Here is an 18,589-nt window from a genome sequence, read left to right as displayed (position 1 = left end):
TTAGTTTGTTCCTCAGAGAAGTCGTGTGCAGTTTAAACTCTTCTCCTCACTCTGTACTTCACTTAAAGATTTATCGAGACACTTTGCCGGTGGATGAAACTTTACGGCCATCGAGAGACACGTTTCTCCGACTGAGTGCATTCTGATGGTTTTAATGTATGGTGGAAAACCTGCAAATCGCCTACAGCCCATTCCCTCTGAGACCAACTCTTAATATAAACGTCTGAGCTGCTCATCATGATTAACTACACTTACATTAATCACACATCATTGTTTATTATTATTCCATTAAATCAGGAAAAATAAAATCAAGTGAAAAAAGACGTCTCCTTATCTCCAAAATGTGGGCCGCTATATTCATACGGTCTTTTTATTCATTCGTTTGATTGTCAAGCTGCATTTTATGCACAAAAATAAAGAGAATGTGTCATTTTTGACCTTGCTGTGACCTTGATCCTGTTTGGCTCTGGTTAAAAGGATCATTTCATATAAATCCTACAAACATTTAATCACTTGTTCTTGAGATTCTTAAAGAGAATGTCAGACGATCTCAGACAGACGGACCGGGACCAGCACTCTGTGGAGGAGGCGTAACGACTTATACTGTATTTGCAGCTCTGAAAAAAATGGATAAAAAAAAATGTAAATGTAACTATATTTATAAAGTTTGTCGCAACAAACTTTGATGTTGGCTTTGACGAGGCAAGTATTCGCAAAGGCCGGTGCTTTCTGGAGGCAAGTGGACATAAGGGTCAGTGTTACTTTTGGAGGCAAGTGGACATAAAATTTGTGAAATCTAGTGGAGCGCTAGGGTGCCAAAACATTTGGAGGTAAGTGGAGACGAGTATGTGACGTCATCAGAATACCCGCGAGGCAGTTCCCCTTATTGTGCTGAGTGTTTTGATATGTCACATGTCCATGTTGTAAAAAGTTTTTGGATTTTGCATATTTTGGGGGCGGGGCTGCGGCACAACTGGAAAGCCAGTCGGTACACCAATTTAAACCTTTGTTCAGAGTCTCACCATAAAGGAGCTGGCCGAGTTTGGTCTAGATAGTTCGAAAAAAGGCCATTTTGAGACCTGGTACCGGAAGTACCGGTACTCGGGTCGCTTAGAAAACTAATAGCAACAAACTTCAGACCAGGGACTACAACATATCCGAATTTGGTGCATGCGCTCAAAAGCCCTAGGCCGCATTAAATTTTATAAATTTTTGTCTAAGCTTAAATAAGAAAACAGAATGTTGGCTTCTACAAAGATACATAATAAAAAAACATTTGTTGTGATTGTTGATGTGGTTTTCTGTGGGATGTTTATTTAGCATAAAAATAAAGGGCGGTGATGGAGAATGCTTATAGCTAAAATACTGTAATCGATTTTAATTTTCTTTTTTTAATCTTCTTCAGGTGCTACTGTTAGGAGTCACAACAATAGATCACTGAACTGTACGTGTGATTTGGTGCAGGTTTTACACCAGATGATCTTCCTTCCTAACTGAGGGCACACTCACTTGTGCAAAACCCAGCATCTGGGTTGGTTTCCTGCCTGGGAATCGAACAGGGCAGGACCGTGTAAGAGCGCAGAGTTCTTTAGAACTAGAAACTCTTTATTAAACAAAAAAGTGCATTATTTTTATTTATTTGTTCCCATTTAAATGGGATCTGAATAAGGAAAATCTTGAGATTATGGATCTCTCAGTCTGACCTCACCTCTCAACGAATATCCCAGCCTGCACAGCGTGTACGATGCTGCGGAATCGCGGCTTTTCCTCCGTCCGTCTCAGCATCAGCCCCATCTGACGTGTGAAGGTGGAGGCCAGCCAATCACGCACCTCTGACGGCACCGAGTCCGACTGGATATCGCTGAGCTCATCTTCTGTGTCCACCAACCTCCTGACCCAGAGAGAGAGAAAGGGGGGGGCACAGAGTAAAGATGGAGATCGAGAGAGAGAGAGAAAGAGAGAGACAGAGAGAGAGAGAGAGAGAGAGAGAGAGAGACAGAGACAGAGACAATGAGAGAGACAGAGATAAAATCCATGTCCATGTAAATTAGCCCGGCAGCAGTAACAGTGTGTCCAATGGTAACTAACGTGGGGTTGCCAGATCCTCTCTCCGGGTCACTCCAGCTTTCACTACGATTATGTAAATCGTGAGATTTCTTCATTTGGAACAGATTGTCATTAAAACCCTTGCTGTAAACTTCCACACAATTTCACGTCTCTGTGTTTATTCATCATTTCCATCTTCATCAACCATCAACCTCAGTAATACCTCCACTTTTAAATCAACTTTGGCTTGTTCCCAAACAGCTGAAATATTTATCATATATTTATATCATATATTTTATATTAGGGTTATGTAATATCATATTGCTATTTAGTTTGTCTTAGTCTCCTGTTTGTTTTTGTTTGTTGTCTGTCTGAACTGATCTGTGTTTGTTTTAGTCTTGCAAAGTGTGTATTACACTTTCCTAACAGTCGCTGCAGTGTTTCTTTGTCTGAGGCGGATTTTAGACGTTTGGACATGATAATATTTCTCATATGTTTTTATTTTACTGAGAAAGAATAAGAAGCTTTTATTTTTTATTTTTGGAGGTTGGGGTCAGAGCACAGGGTCAGACATGCTACAGGATCCCTGGAGCAGTGAGGGTTAAGGGCCTTGCTCAAGGGCCCTACAGTGGCAGCTTGGCAGGGGCTTGAACTCCGATCCTCCAACCAACAACCAAGAGCCTTAACCACATATATATATATATATATATATATATATATATATATATATATATTTAACATGACACTGAGCTCAAGCAATAAAACACATTAAATGTATTTCATAACGCTTCTTCAATACAGTATCGTCTGTGTGACACTTTTTATGTTGTGTGTTTATATAGGAGCTTTAACAGTCATATATATCTTTCTCATACTGTATACGTCATACGTCATATACGTCTTTCTCCGTTTTTTTCTGACCACAGAATGAATAAATGGACGTCTTCATCTTAACACACACCTCAACAAAATCTTCTGTGGCTTTATTTAAGAGCCAAATCGCAAACAAACCAAAAGAATCAATTTCACACTGATTCAGACTCAGCAAACGAGGTGTGAAATTGCACAATCGCATGCATAAAAAATTGCATAAAATTCACTCTTTTCATCCAGGTTCAGTCATTTGGAACACGTCCTCGACTCCGGTGCAGCGCAGAGACAGGAAAAGATAACGACGAGGGAACTGGGCTCGAAATACATCACTTCCACAACTTCCCTGTGATGAACGAGCGGCTGATTTAAGGCCGAGTTCCCCGACGAACATCATCTCTGAAAAATCTTTTCTTGGACCTTGACCTCGTTTGTGAAAACTTTCCTGAAAAGTTATGGGTCTTAGGAGTTTTAGGACATTTTTTTTTTTTTTTTTTTTTACCAGAGCTGGAAAGAATGAAGCTTGTATAAAATGTACATCTATAAATATCTAACCGCTTATAAACGCTTATTACAGCATCAGGCGTCAAAAGATTTTGGTCGACATAAGACCCTATTGTGATCTAACGACTTTATAGCATCATATTTGTTTTGCGTAGGTGTGTATCTTCTATCATGTCAGTGCCACATTCACTATATCGCCTTATGTCTGCTTATGACAAGTTATAAGACATTAATACACGGCAGAAAATACAGAACCGAGCACAGATGTGTGTGACAAACGGCATGAAGTGTCAAAACGTGGTTAAGCTGCTCCTCTCTGGTTAGGTTCGTTGTGTACCTGAGTGAGTCTTTATAGCCTACAGTGAGCCTTTATAACGGTTAACGTATTATTTAGAAATACTGGTTGGACATGTATAGATTTTTGTTTGCTGTGTATTATTTATTTTTCTCTCAGGCAGAAAAAAGCCAGACTATGAAAAGCACATCTGTTTGTGAGCATACACTAATCTCCTCACTCTCCAATTTGCATCGTTTTCTATGAGATCAGCTTGTACGGCTTCGTCCCGCCGAACGTCGAGTAGCCTTGAGCCGAGCAATCTGAGAAACCGTGGAATATAAATCACAGACTCATCGTAACGGGAGTTCTCGCTTCCAGGTGGCTTTCCGTACGAAAAGTCTTCTAGTCTGTAAAGTTTAACGTACCGGCTTTGAATCGGTTTTTATCGCTTAGATAAAGTTAGAAACCACTGCTGGATTTAACCCTTTCAGTATAAACACTGAGACGTGTGTTTCTCCCTCACACAGAATTTTAACGCTTTAATTTTAAAAATCCTTTAAATTGTACCAGTATTTCAGAGAAAAACGGAGATACTTATAAAATAAACTGCATATTCTTAAAGTCCTGAGTGTTCATATTAAGCTCCACTGTTAAGTGAGACATGACAAAGAGGTTCAAAACTGAACACAATACTGAACACAATACTGAACACAAACAAAATCTATTTTATTGCCTCTGGGAAAAAGATTTAAAGCAAACTACGGTGGCCGAGAAGTGCAAAACACATTAACAAATCCGAAAACAAATTAACAAATCTGAAAACACATTAACAAATCCGAAAACAAATTAACAAGACAAGACAAGGATTTGTTAATTTGTTTTCGGATTTGTTAATTTGTTTTCGGGTTTGTTAATGTGTTTTTGGATTTGTTAATTTGTTTTCGGATTTGTTAATGTGTTTTCGGATTTGTTAATGTGTTTTCGGATTTGTTAATTTGTTTTGGGATTTGTTAATTTGTTTTCGGATTTGTTAATTTGTTTTCGGATTTGTTAATGTGTTTTTGGATTTGTTAATTTGTTTTCGGATTTGTTAATGTGTTTTCGGATTTGTTAATGTGTTTTCGGATTTGTTAATTTGTTTTGGGATTTGTTAATTTGTTTTCGGATTTGTTAATTTGTTTTCGGATTTGTTAATGTGTTTTTGGATTTGTTAATGTGTTTTAGGATTTTTTTATTTGTTTTGGGATTTGTTAATTTGTTTTCAGATTTGTTAATGTGTTTTCGGATTTGTTAATTTGTTTTGCACTTCCCGGCCACCGTATAAAACTGATGATAAATGTAGATTGTTCACCTCGTCTCTTCGATGTAGACAGATTCGAGCACCGAGGCTGCGTATTCGAGGTTCTTCTTCAGGTCAATCAGGGACACTTCTCCTCTCTCCAGCTGTTTCACCAAACATCGCAATCTGGGCACAAAATACAGTCGCAAAAAACAATTAATAACCTTTATACACAAACCTGAAGTTTTTATTCGTTCACTCTTTGAAATACACCGTCGTTTCTATGGTAACAGCTGATTCATTGGGACTTGAAAGGCTGAATGTAAACCGCTGTATCCCAAACTTCACAATGCACACTAAAGTAGTGTGTTTAATTAAACAGCAATAATGCTAATAGTAAAGTGAGATACGAGACAGTTTAGTATGACAGATAGCAGTTTGTGAATTTTCACAATCTGTAGTAATAAATTCAAGTTGAAATCTGTATAATGTTATGGGTTATTGGTGTGTTGGGGAAATAGTTCTCAGAGGTTGACCTTATTCCCTCGGGACTGACAGCTTTTACAAAGAAGTAATCATCGGGTCAAGAGAAAGGTTACCAGAGTGCATAGTTGTGTGTGTGTGTGTTTTTGTGTGTGTGTCTGTGCGCCTGTGTACGTGAAGTACATCACAAAAGATCACTCAAAGCACAACTGAATCCCACACTGACCTTCTCCTCTCCATCACGTCCGTCATGGAAAAATAAAGCGGCTGTCTTTAATCGGCGTTGAGGACACATCAAGAGGGACAGAGCATGAACAACCACTTCCCCACCCCGCCCCCATCGTCTAACCACCCCCAACACCCCTTCTCCCACCTTTACCCCCTCTCCCCCACTGTCCTTGTCCTCAGCTGCTGTGCGTGCTTGTAATCAGGACACTGTCACAACTGTAACACACACACTTACGTAACGCACACAAACCTATTTCTGAGTAATGTTTATTCTGTGGCCATGATGGCTTCTGACAACCCGCAAGCAATTCCTGTTAGTCATCTCTAAACCCGACATGAAAACGGTTTAGGGTGAAATGTTTACAGCCGTGTGCGTGAGGAGGAATACTCTTCGATTCACTCATTTGGCAGAACCACAGTGACTTCCATAGTGAGTCCAATCCGAGCCTTTGCATACTTCCTGTTTTCCCTTCCTGTTTTTTTCCGGTCTTATTCATATTGGAATTGCTAATCTAGTTATTTATGCGCTACATTAGTTGAAGTTAAAGTCTGGTTAATTGGCTGATAACAAACCGAGCCTTGAACCGTTTCCTTTTCAAGCCTGTTATTATTGTTGGACTGATGTCTGGGATGAATGATAATGATCCCAATAGAGAAGAGAGGAGAGGGCTTTGGGAAAGGAAAGAGGGTGAGAGAGAGAGAGAGAGAGAGAGAGAGAGAGAGAGAGAGAGAGAGAGAGAGAGAGAAGAAAGAGGCTTATCCTGGAACAGATGTTTGATCATGTGTCAAGTGCAACATAACAGCCTCAAAACCAGGATCATGCCTAAATCTAAAATTAAAGATCAGATTAAAGATGCTAAGGGAATGTTAAGTTGAAGTGCAGTATCATTCTGTGATTTTAATCCATCCATAAATCCATCCATCCATCCACAAATTCATCCAACCATCCATCCTTCCATCAGTAGATTTTCTTTAGCACTTATCCTTAGCACAAGGTCTCTGGGAACTTGGAGTCTATCTTAGGAGAAGCAGGTTACAAGGCAGGGCACACCCTGAACAAGGTGGCAAACCATTGCAGGACACACACACACACACACGCACACACACACACACACACACAGGCGTGAGGCAATCATGCTAACCAGTAAACCCCCGTTATTTGTTAACTGTCAGTTTAACATGGGTTAAAAAGTCAGAAAATGATGTTAAACATTCCAAAGTGTACACAAAGTGTTTACAAACAATGTCTTTTATTACTAATATTAAAATTGTATAAAATTGTCTTTTGGTAGATAATCAAGTATTTATGCTGCGTTCTGAGTAGCACTAGCGACATGCTAGCCAGGTTAATGTTAGCAATGACTCTAGTTGCCTTCTCAATACAGTGATTAGTACAGTCGATGTTACAGATTATATAACAAGTACTGTGGTTGAACTAAAACCAAAGATACAGCTAAAATTTAAAGATGTGTTGGAATATCAAGTTGATGAGGTGTTTTTTCCTGGTTGGAAGTTAGGAGTTGCTGCATTGTTACTAGTAAGAAATAATAATAAGCCTTTATTATGTCAATTATACAATTATACATTCATTCATTCATTCATTCATTCATTTTCTACCGCTTATCCGAACTACCTCGGGTCACGGGCATCTCAGGCGTCGTCGGGCATCAAGGCAGGATACACCCGGAGTGGTGTGTGCCCTGTGATGGGTTGGACGGAGTGCCAACCCATCACAGGGCACACACACTCTCATTCACTCACACACTACGGACAATTTTCCAGAGATGCCAATCAACCTACCATGCATGTCTTTGGACCGGGGGAGGAAACCAGAGTACCCGGAGGAAACCCCCGAGGCACGGGGAGAACATGCAAACTCCACACACACAAGGCAGAGGCGGGAATCGAACCCCCAACCCTGGAGGTGTGAGGCGAACATGCTAACCACTAAGCCACCGTGCCCCTCAATTATACCATACACCACAGTGAAATTCTTCCTTCACATATCTCAACTTTAGAGGCTGGGGTCAGTCATGATACAGCACCCTGGAGCAGAGAGGGTTAAGGGCCTTGCTCAAGGGCCCAACAGTGGCAGCTTGACAGTTCTGGTGTTCGAATCCGCCAATCAACTACTCAGAGTCTTAACCACTTGAGCCACCACTGCCCTGTATTCTGGCACTATAATATGCTAATTTTAGCTTGAACATAAGAATGTCCAGAAAATTGCCGAAATACGGCAAGTATTTGATTTACACTCATCTCCATCCACAATATTGTGCAGATGATGTCATTTTCTACAGTTTTTCTATCACCTATAAGACGTCTCCATGCCTTTTTAATGTTATTCTTACACGTCCCAGACACTGCGATCTCTTCTCTGATCTTTCTGATGCTTTGTATCTCCAGAGGGATCTGCTGTCCGTGATTTATCATCCCGAGCACTCCGATACTAAAACGGACTCCCGCTGTCCCACATGTGTCAGAATGAGTGCAATCAATGCCTGAGGCCAATTTTATCGCAGAAACGAGGGCTTCTTTCACATTTATCCTGCTCTACGCTTCAAGCTGCTTACAGAGAAAAAAGAAATCCCAAACAACTCCTCCATGTTTCAGACTGCCACCTGATCTCCAACCCACTCACTGACAGACGACAAACACGACCAGCCTGCGGTCCTGACGCATCAAGCTCTTCAGTCCATCCGGGATCCAGCGTGGTTGTGGTTGTTTTTGTTTTGTTTTGTTTTCTAACGGAATAAAGAGTGGACCCGCGCTGAGATGACAGGCCCGTTAGGTCTTTCAACACGCTTGAGCTGAGAAACACAAACCATAATAAAATACCTTTTATATCCATAAACCCATGCTTGACGTCTTAAAACGTGTGTTTTTTGTGAAAATCACGTCGGGAAAGACTGAATAAATGCAGAGGTTCAAAGATGGGATCATTTTCTCGAATATTCATATCATAGTGTAGAGAATTGTAATTTTATGCATTTTGTATGTTAATCAGTTAATCGGTTATTTTGCTAAATAATAAGCGTGACTTTCAGGCCACGTTCACACTGCAGGTAAAAGTGGCCCAAATCAGATTTTTTTTGGGGTCAAGTGACCAGGTCAGACTTCTTCAGGAGTAGTGTGAACACTCAAATCTAGCCCAGATCTGATTTTTTCAAATCAGATTCAGACCACTTCCATATGTGGTCCTGAATCAGACCCATATCTGATTTTTTCCAATGTGGCCGCAGTGTGAACAACCGAGGCGGATATGATGCGACTTTTACGTCAATCTACATCGTCACAATTATGCGCCGGCGAGTACGCACACAAACGTGACTACGCCTACAGAATGGATCAAATAATCAAAAGTTGCCCTCGACATCCGAAAATTTTCAAAACACTGCGTCTCTGTGCTGCCATTACACAAACATTTAGAAAGAAAAGCGAAAACACTTACTTCCTCCATAACCTCGCCAACTTTAGCGCAACGCCGTGCTGCGTGTGACGTCATTGTTATTGTTTGTTTGCGCATGCAGGTCAGTTCGAAACAGCAAACAGTTCACACTGGTATCTGATATAGGCCACATTTTAAAAGGTAATGTGAACAGCCAAACAAAAAAATCAGATCTGAGCAAAATATCCGAATTGAGCATTAAGACTTGCAGTGTGAACGCGGCCTTAGGCACCTTATGCCTAAAAGTCCAAAGATTCTTAAACAAACGTTATTGAAGGTGTTTTATTTGATCGAATCAACCAACCGGATGTGTTAAACGTGTTCCAAAAAAGCAACTGATGCTAATCCGACATTAACCCTTTAAACTGGTCATTTAAGACGTTAAATCATTTCGTCAATTTCATCATATAAACCCATTCGTCTCTTATCTATTCACGCCACATTAATATGTCCATCTCAATACTTTTTGGACATTTTCATTATTTCTCGACAGACTTGCTTGCTACGCATTTATTTACAGCGATGTTTATCGCCAACCCCCACCTCCGACTGCCCCCCCCCAATCTCCCATCAGCATTATTGCATTGAAGTCGAACACAATTAAGTGCGCCATGAATTTACCTGCTGCATTGGCTGCCAGCAGCTCCATTTAATTTGGACTCGAGCGCTACGAGAAGTTTGGCATTTCATAACATTACGGATGGCGCGTTATAAAAGCGTCCATCAGAACTTCCGTCTACGGTTATCAGCTGAATCAAATCCTTTATGTCGTCCACACAAAGCTTGTCTGTGGTGGGAGGGAGAGCTGACAGATGTGTCAAGACATGTGTAGGAGCAACTTGATGCTTCATGCCCACTCACTGGATCAACTCAGCCCACCCATATTCATCACTGACAATCACATTCGTTTCAAAATCGTCCTGATCGTACGGCTTCCCTCGTCCATCACACAAGCTGGAGTAAGTGAGGAGGTGGATTCATTGTTGCCGGGATTTTGGTCTCTCTCTACTGTACAGTATATTAGTGATTTTCCTCATTAATGTTTTTTCACTTCTGACTTCAGCTTCCTGTATGTGCTAAGACAAATATAGTTACTAAATGCTTGCTTGAGCTCGCTCTCATGTATTTTTGCAAATGGTCCGTTCGAATCCTGTTCAATCAGTGAATATTTTTGAGCACAATCGGTGACCTGACATGACTATCGCTCCACATGACTTCCACTGATTGGCTACATGACTCTAAGGATTGGGCTAAAAAGAGGCAAAAAATGGGAACTAAGGAAACTCTAAAAACTCTTTTGGAAAGGTAATATAGTAAAAAATGCACCAAAACAAGAAGTTATTTATGTTTGGGTTTAAGTGCTAGTTTAAGTACCTCAGGAAGAGCTGTGAGTTGCAATAGTCCAATCTTGATAGGGCAAGAGACTGAACAAAAACCTGAGCGGTATGGGGTCAGAATTGTTTCGTTATTCTGAATAAATATACTATGATCCACAAATAAATATAAAGAGTTTCACAAATGAGGGGGGCACGGTGGCTTAGTGGTTAGCACGTTAGCACTCCAGGGTCGGGGTTCGATTCCCGCCTCCACCTTGTGTGTGTGGAGTTTGCATGTTCTCCCCGTGCCTCGGGGGTTTCCTCTGGGTACTCCGGTTTCCTCCCCCGGTCCAAAGACATGCACGGTAGGTTGATTGGCATCTCTGGAAAATTGTCCGTAGTGTGTGATTGCGTGAGTGAATGAGAATGTGTGTGTGTGTGCCCTGCGATGGGTTGGCACTCCGTCCAGGGTGTATCCTGCCTTGATGCCCGATGACCCGAGGTAGTTCGGATAAGCGGTAGAAGATGAATGAGTGAGTGAGTGATTATAATTAATAATAATCAATAAAAAAAGTAATAATCTTTGGGGAACATGTTTAAACATAAAGCTAGATTAGACAATAGAAATTTAAATTTAAAAATGCTTTATTTTGAAAAGAATATCGAAAGCATATTATTTTACCCAAAGAAATTTTTTACCATGGTGAACAACAAATGAAACCATTTAGCAAAACTAGTAGCTGGATCTCATCTATACGCTCCCCGTGACCCGAGAAGTTCGGATAAGCGGTAGAAGATGAATGAATGAATGAGTTTCACAAATATTTTTTAAATCAACAAATGCACAATAAGCAAACCGTAAATACTGTATATGTTACAAATTTCACAAAAAGAAATGAAATTCACAAAGAAATAAAATGGGATTTGCAAATAAACGGTCTACCGATTGGTCAGTGCCACGAGACCGTTGTCCGATTGGCTGGAGTAGACGGTGGGCGGAGTCCACCTATTTGTGGATTCTTGTGCACGTCTTGACGTTAGAAATGTTTCAAATCCACAAATGCACAGAACGCAATCCACAAATGAGCAGGAAGCCATTCAAAAATAAATACAATTAAATATATATTTATAAATATTTTTTTTATTTGCAAATCCCATTTTATTTATTTGTGAATTTCATTTCTTTTTGTGAAATTTGTAACATATATTTACGGTTTGCTTATTGTGCATTTGTTGATTTAAAAAATATTTGTGAAACTCTTTATATTTATTTGTGGATCATAGTACTGTATATTTATTCAGAATAAGGAAACAATTCTGACCCCATAGAGCGGTCTGTGTGGACAAAAAAGCCCGAATCCTTCTGAAGAAACTAAAGGAGCTCCTGAGTGGGCGAATCAAAACAATTCTGATGTTGTAAAGGAGAAATCAAGAAACAAGCATGTGAGCAAGACTGATTGTCTATTGTTACACCAAAGTTGTGTGCGGTGTTCACAATCAGAGTGTTGTCCAGTGAGATCACGAAATCCCTTCTAGTTGCACTGGTCTGACTAAAATCCAAATAAATCCGCATCAAGTCGTTTCTGAAGGAATAATCTTGGGTGGGTGATGAACAATGAACCTGAAGAGATCTGATGTTATTTCTTAAATAATACAGTACTATTAGCATAGAGAACTTATACAGGAAGTTTCACCATACAACATAACGCAGCATTGGTGAAACTACATTTTTTTGCCATTTATTTTTGGACAATGTCCTTAAACCAAGGATGCAGGTAATTCTTAAAATAGCTCTACTCTAACAAGCGAGTCCTTTTGCAAATGACACAGGCCTGCTTACATTTTTTCCATTAAGCCGCAGCATAATAGTCTCAAATGTTTCCATCTGAGTGCTCTGCCTAAGTAGTACATTCTTCAGTTCTTTGTGTGTGACGAAGTAGCCCTCATGAAACAGCCAGCCTCTGTTTAATGCATTTAAAACAACTACAATGAAACACGACGGCTGCCTTTTTTTTTTTTGTCATCACACAGTCGGGAAGATGAAAATGTGTTGTTTGCTGTAACTTCCCTGCAGAACACACTCTTTTGAAATGACATGCAAATGAACCTACTCGTCTCACACCGAGATACCTAATTGTGCTCTTAGCTCATCAGCATCCTGGTGCTAGCTGCAAAAAAAAAGGTAAAAGATAAAAGGCTTTGCACATCTTAAAGAGAGCAGGAACCAAAGATCAAAATCTCAACCAGAGAGAAATGAGTAAAAGAGCATTTTTCCTACTAAAGGCAAGACTGATATCCAGGTTTGATTTAAGGGCTCGGTGCAGTCAGTGTAAACCTGATTCATGTGGCACAAAGCAGTTTTTTTATTTTTTACGATGGAAGGTGAAGCGGGAAAAATTAGCTTCAGAGCACAGAGAAGTAGTCGGGGGACCATAAATCCGCCGTCACGACACAGGGCCGATGTTGATATTAGGCACCTCATGGGATATTTATGCTGAAGTGTGCGTTGGGAAAGGAAAGGGTTTCTTCTCTAGTAATGAAACTCAGGATACATTTTCATCAGGCTGAATGAAAGGCTTTGCGAAGACAAACGTAGCTGGGGAATACAAAGTGTTTAGAGATTTCCATAAAGAAAGCTTTAGAGCTTTGTGGGAGTCCATAGTGTGAGTGGTGTGGTGTTGAATAGGGTGTGATTGGATTGGAAGAGCGACTAAACTTTAATAAAACAAGAAACCTCAAGTGTCTAAAAATATTTTGACTGACAAATTCTCCATTCTGATTGGTCCAAAGGTGTTGTTAGCTTTAATTATAATTCATTTTTGCTAAAATTCTACCGTGAAGGTGGAACGTTTGCATTTGTCAACAGTGTGTGTTTCAAAATGATTCATTCAACACAAAAGAAAAATTCAACAAAGGAACTCATTAGCATCAATACAAATTTGTACAGAAAGGAAAAGAAAAAGTTTCAGAGACGCCATGACATCATCTTGACTTACATCTTGACCATGACTTACCCCAGTTTCAAAGCATGCTATCTGCTTGGAATATAAATTCAACATTAACCCTTAAAGCTACCCTTAACCCTTAAACCCTTAAATCCTAACCCATTTGCTTTATTGGAAATGCATTAATACGACATCCTGCAAATTTTTTTCCCTCTCAAATGCGGACATTGTGCGATTTATCAGGCTGGGAATAAACCCTTCATAAGGTGTATTAGTGCACAAGAGTGGGGGGCACGGTGTCTTAGTGGTTAGCACGTTCGCCTCACACCTCCAGGGTTGGGGGTTCGATTCCCACCTCCACCTTGTGTGTGTGGAGTTTGCATGTTCTCCCTGTGCCTCGGGGGTTTCCTCCGGGTACTCCGGTTTCCTCCCCCGGTCCAAAGACATGCATGGTTGGTTGATTGGCATCTCTGGAAAATTGTCCATAGTGTGTGAGTGTGTGAGTGAATGAGAGAGTGTGTGTGTGCCCTGCGATGGGTTGGCACTCCGTCCAGGCTGTATCCTGCCTTGATGCCCAATGAGGCCTGAGATAGGCACAGGCTCCCCGTGACCCGAGGTAGTTCGGATAAGCGGTAGAAAATGAGTGAGTGAGTGAGTGCACAAGAGCAAAATATAATGTGTACGAGGAGCAGGTCTGGGAAACACTGATCTAAATTCCTGCTGCGGCATTAACCTTGGGTCAAAACGGCAATAAGCACACACAGATTACACAAATCTCAGGCCTCAGCCTCGAGGAGTGAAAAACAACACAATATCTGATTTTTCCAGAGATATTACAATCTCCTTGCCACCTGTGAAACCATGCAATAGTGGGACCCTGGGGATCATCAAAAAGCGACAGGAATTCTGTAGAAATAGCGACAACCAATCGGAATGGAGATTAGATGATTAGTTGTTTTTTTTTTTCATTTTAATCAGATAATAACAACAGCTCGGACAGTAGCAATCAGCCGGTTGTGATTCTAATCACAGGTTTGTAGTAATGCGGCCATTCTAATACTGTACGCTCTTGTTTCTATAGTAACAACAGGGATTTATGGAGGATTTTCCATATAATCCTAGATTTAAAAAAAAATCTAGCATTAGCATTAATCCTTATTGCCAGTACTTTACACTGATGGAACGGACATCGTCTTAGACATTTTCAATCAATGTAAACAAATTTTCTGGATGCAGGTCTGATCTAAAATGACTCAGGACTTTGTCAGCTTTCAGTGTGATATGTGTGTTTTTTCCATCTGTTGTTATAGGGGATTGTGGTAGCCTAGTGGTTAAGGTGTTGGACTACTGAGGCCATGTCCACACTAATTCGGATATATTTGAAAACGGAGTTTACGTCTAAAAACGCTCCGTGTCCACATTATCATTTTTAAACGTCTTCCAAAAGTTTCTCATCCACACTGAAATGTATGAAAACGCTTACATCTCCCTACTGCGCATGAGTAACGCTTCAACCTGCGTCATTTCCGCTAGGCGTTTATGTACTTTCGACTGCATCACATGACTAAAAATGTGATAGTATTAGACGCGAAGATGGCGTTTTCAAATTTATCTGCTTTGGAGAGCGTCTTCCAACAGCTACGTTTTCGTTGACTTAAAACGCTGTCTCAGTGTGGACGAAAGGCCAAAACGGAGAGAAAAATATACGTTTTCAAACGAAAACGTATTAGTGTGGACATGGCCTGACAGTAGGTTGTGAGTTTGAATCCTCGGCCCACCAAGCTGCCATTGCTGGGCCCCTGAGCAAGGCCCTAATTGCTCAGCTGTATGAGATAAATACTGTATAAGTCACTCTGGCTAAGGGTGTCTGCCAAATGCAATGGCAATGATAACCTTACACAGTAGTCCTGAGAGTCTACTTTCATAAGAGCTGCATATTAAGCACCAATGTGAAGTGAGACATGACAAAGACATTCAATGTTGATGTTGAGCATGAACATAACAAAAAAAAAGAGTAGGAAATCCTATTTTTTTGGCCTTAAAGCATTAAAGCTGACAGGAATTGTGGAGATTTTTTTTTTTTTTGAGGTTTAGAAACCCAGGCAATGCGGAGCAAGAAATTAACAAGACCTGAAGCAAACAAGAAGACATGGCGTTAGACTCCGAATTTAACCGAAGTTCTTTATCCAAAAAATGATGTAGGGTACCTGTAATCACAGCTAAATATATGTAGGGCCAATGATCCTCTCATGAATGTTTAAATTCCTGCTTTATATCTTTTTTTATTCCACTACTGATATGGCCATTACAGTCCATTTAGGTTTGGCCAGGATTCAATGACTCATTACCTCTCCACTAAAGAGCATCTTTACATCTGTAATATCATCATGCGCAGTAGACTGCACTGACCCAGAGGCTTTTGAATCAACACGTAACGATCTAATAAACAGCGTCTACGAACCGTCAGAAATCCGACAGCAGGAGTCTTGACTCTGATGGACCAGTAGCATGTTGTCCAGTCAATCCGGCAGGACAAAATCCCTGTAGCTTTCAGAACATCACGACACTTGGCATTTCTACAATACTAGATTAGATTAGAAGACGATCAAACCAGTTCCAGCTGACAGTCACGTAAATAACCACTCTGTATGAACACCATAAGCAGAAAAGCATCTCAGAACATTTCACTGAACTTCACCTTAATTCCCTGGTCTCTACTAATAAGAGTGGAATCTAAGGAATTCTGGGAAGTTCGTATTTATGGGTTAGGAAATCATAATTACGATGTCTGGTGCGTTCATGTCACTTTGTTCGGTGAAGGATCTTTTAATTATAGAAAATGCTTTTTTTTTGGATAAATTTATGAAGCAGTCATAGTCTTTATCCTAATTGTACAACAATCATATTGTACAATATCTCAGCCATTTCGCACATACTACACAATATTTCAGTCATTTGCTGTTTTTTGCACAATTCTATATATTATCCCAAGGACCTGCTGCTAAGAAACTGTGTTCATTCTAATGTTACTGCACGAAATATTGTTTGAACATTCAGTATTCACATACAGTACATACACTGGTCGGTCGGCGCTGTTTCTGTTTACTGTTTACTGTTCATTGTCTTTTGTGTATTGCATTTTTTGTACTTTTTGTATTGTCTTGTAACTTTGTGTCTGCACTGTCTTTTGTCCTGCACTGTCTTTTGTCCTGCACTGTCTTGTCTGTCTTGTTTGTCTTGTCCTGCACTGTTTGCACCAGGTTGCACAGTTGCACTTTATGTGGCTAAGACTACTTACAAGTCTTTAGCCCTGTCTTTGTTTTATGTAGCACCATGATCCTGGAGAAACGTTGTCTCATTTCACTGTGTACTGCAACAGCTATATATGGTTGAAATGACAATAAAAGCTTCTTGACTTGACTTGACTTGATCAGCTTGTACGTATGGGTAAACGTTCAATTTCAAATATTCCTCATTCACTGATTCCACCAAGGAGCTCAAAGAAAATCAAATGCATAGTTCCGTTCATGAGCGTCCAACTCACAGTGTCAGTGTTTTATTCACATTGAAGCTTCCTGAAAAGCTAAACCCTGAATTTTGACAACCTTTGCTTTAAGGTCACAAGCCTTCTGATGCGACTGATTATTGACTCCAGCCCGGCAGCATTTGGGTGCTAGAACTGAAATGACTTTTCCAGTCGAGAACAGCTGGTCATGCCACATCAAACGCAATCAATAATAATTATGTATAATTAGTCTCCGCAGCAGCAACAACACACTTGATTGACTCATTTTACATGAACACAAAAGTTGCCTACATATAAAAGGATTGATCTGAATAAGTTTGCGCTGCATTTTTCATAAGCTGTAATCATTCATTAATCGGTGCCATGCCGTGCCTCTCCTGTTCGATCAAACGCCATTCCGCCCCCTCACGGAGTCTCCGTTCCAGTGTCGAGGAGGACGCCGTCACGTTCATTAACGTTTCCATTAACTCCCTAATTATGTAGCAAAACAACATGGTGACATTTGCCATGTCTGCGCCTCCTGCTCTACCTCGGCTGGGCTCCGCTTTATTTCTACTTTATTTCAGCGGTCATTAATTGATTTACCTTCCACTTTCACAAGCACTAATTAGTAGCATGGGGTGTGCAGAGGGGAGATAAAAAGAACAAAAAAAGAAAAAATAGCGCTCATGACTACGTTTACAGACCATTACTGATGTCTATGTGGTCGGTCTTCCATGAGCTTTCTTGTTTGCTGTCGTAATTCTGTTTTCCTCACAATTTGACTGTCCATAAATTCCAATTAGTTCTCATTGAACCAAATTTATAGCAAGTTAATGGGCCACAATCTTGTCATCTATCATAGGAGAATGTTATGAATCCTTTTCATAAGGAAGACCAGACCAGAAAGATGTAAACAAAATGAGACACAAACTGTTACTCTAACCATATTATCAGAAATGTAAGAGAAATATATGCATATGTCATGTAGCCAGCTAACAGGCTCATATTTTCTGTTTGCACTTTGCCATAAATTGTTCACTAGAAAAAATAAAGGGAATAACAGTCTTGTAACTACAGTAGCTTGTAGGATGCTAACAACCTTGTAGATAGCAAACAGTCTTGTAGGTAGATAACAGGCCTTTTGCTGGCTAACAGTCTTGAAGCTAGCTAACAGTCTTGTAGATAGCAAACAGTCTTGTAGCTATCTAGCAGTCTTGTAGCTTGCTAAGATTCTTATAGATAGCAGTTTGTATGATGCTAATAGTCTTGTAGCTTGCTAACAGTCTTGTAGATAGCAAACAGTCTTGTAGATAGCAGTCTTTTAGGTAGCTAACAGTCTGCAGATTGCCAGAAGTTGTTCACTAGAAAAATAAAGGAACTAACAGTCTTTTAAATTTAGCAGCCAACAGTCCTGTAGGTTTATAACAGTCATACTGTATAGCTAGCTATCAGTCATGTACATGTTATTGTGTTGTCTGTAGTCTAACAAATACGTATTCAGTATCAAATGTAAATGGACTCACTCGCTAGTCACGCAAGCTAACTTGCTAGTTGGACTTTAAATATTGTCTCTTCAGATTTTCCGTGCTTATGCTAACATACGTAGGTGGAGGAAAATTTGCTGATTCTTTCAGTCAGTTCTTCAAGTCACTACTTCCTTTCATAATTTGAAAACATTTTGGTCT

At 40.1% G+C, this 18,589-nt stretch overlaps 2 protein-coding genes across 4 annotated transcripts in view; one reads left to right on the top strand and one right to left on the bottom strand.

Moving 5' to 3' along the window:
• Positions 1-18,589, bottom strand: part of pde1cb (phosphodiesterase 1C, calmodulin-dependent b) — a 98,055-nt gene that overhangs the window by 24,300 nt on the left and 55,166 nt on the right. For all 3 annotated transcript variants that reach the window (XM_060868560.1, XM_060868569.1, XM_060868579.1), the window contains 2 exons: positions 5,049-5,162; positions 1,709-1,891 (listed from right to left, as the gene is read on the bottom strand). In XM_060868560.1, coding sequence (XP_060724543.1) covers positions 1,709-1,891; positions 5,049-5,162 — 297 coding nt within the window. The remainder of the gene's footprint in view (positions 1-1,708; positions 1,892-5,048; positions 5,163-18,589) is intronic.
• Positions 1-18,589, top strand: part of LOC132844833 (protein THEM6-like) — a 261,817-nt gene that overhangs the window by 217,791 nt on the left and 25,437 nt on the right. The window lies entirely within an intron of this gene.

The sequence above is a fragment of the Tachysurus vachellii genome, chromosome 1 (assembly GCF_030014155.1).
Source record: "Tachysurus vachellii isolate PV-2020 chromosome 1, HZAU_Pvac_v1, whole genome shotgun sequence".
In the NCBI taxonomy this organism is placed as follows: domain Eukaryota; kingdom Metazoa; phylum Chordata; class Actinopteri; order Siluriformes; family Bagridae; genus Tachysurus; species Tachysurus vachellii.
Note: the sequence above shows the minus strand (reverse complement) of the source record. Positions and strands in the feature narration are given on the sequence as shown.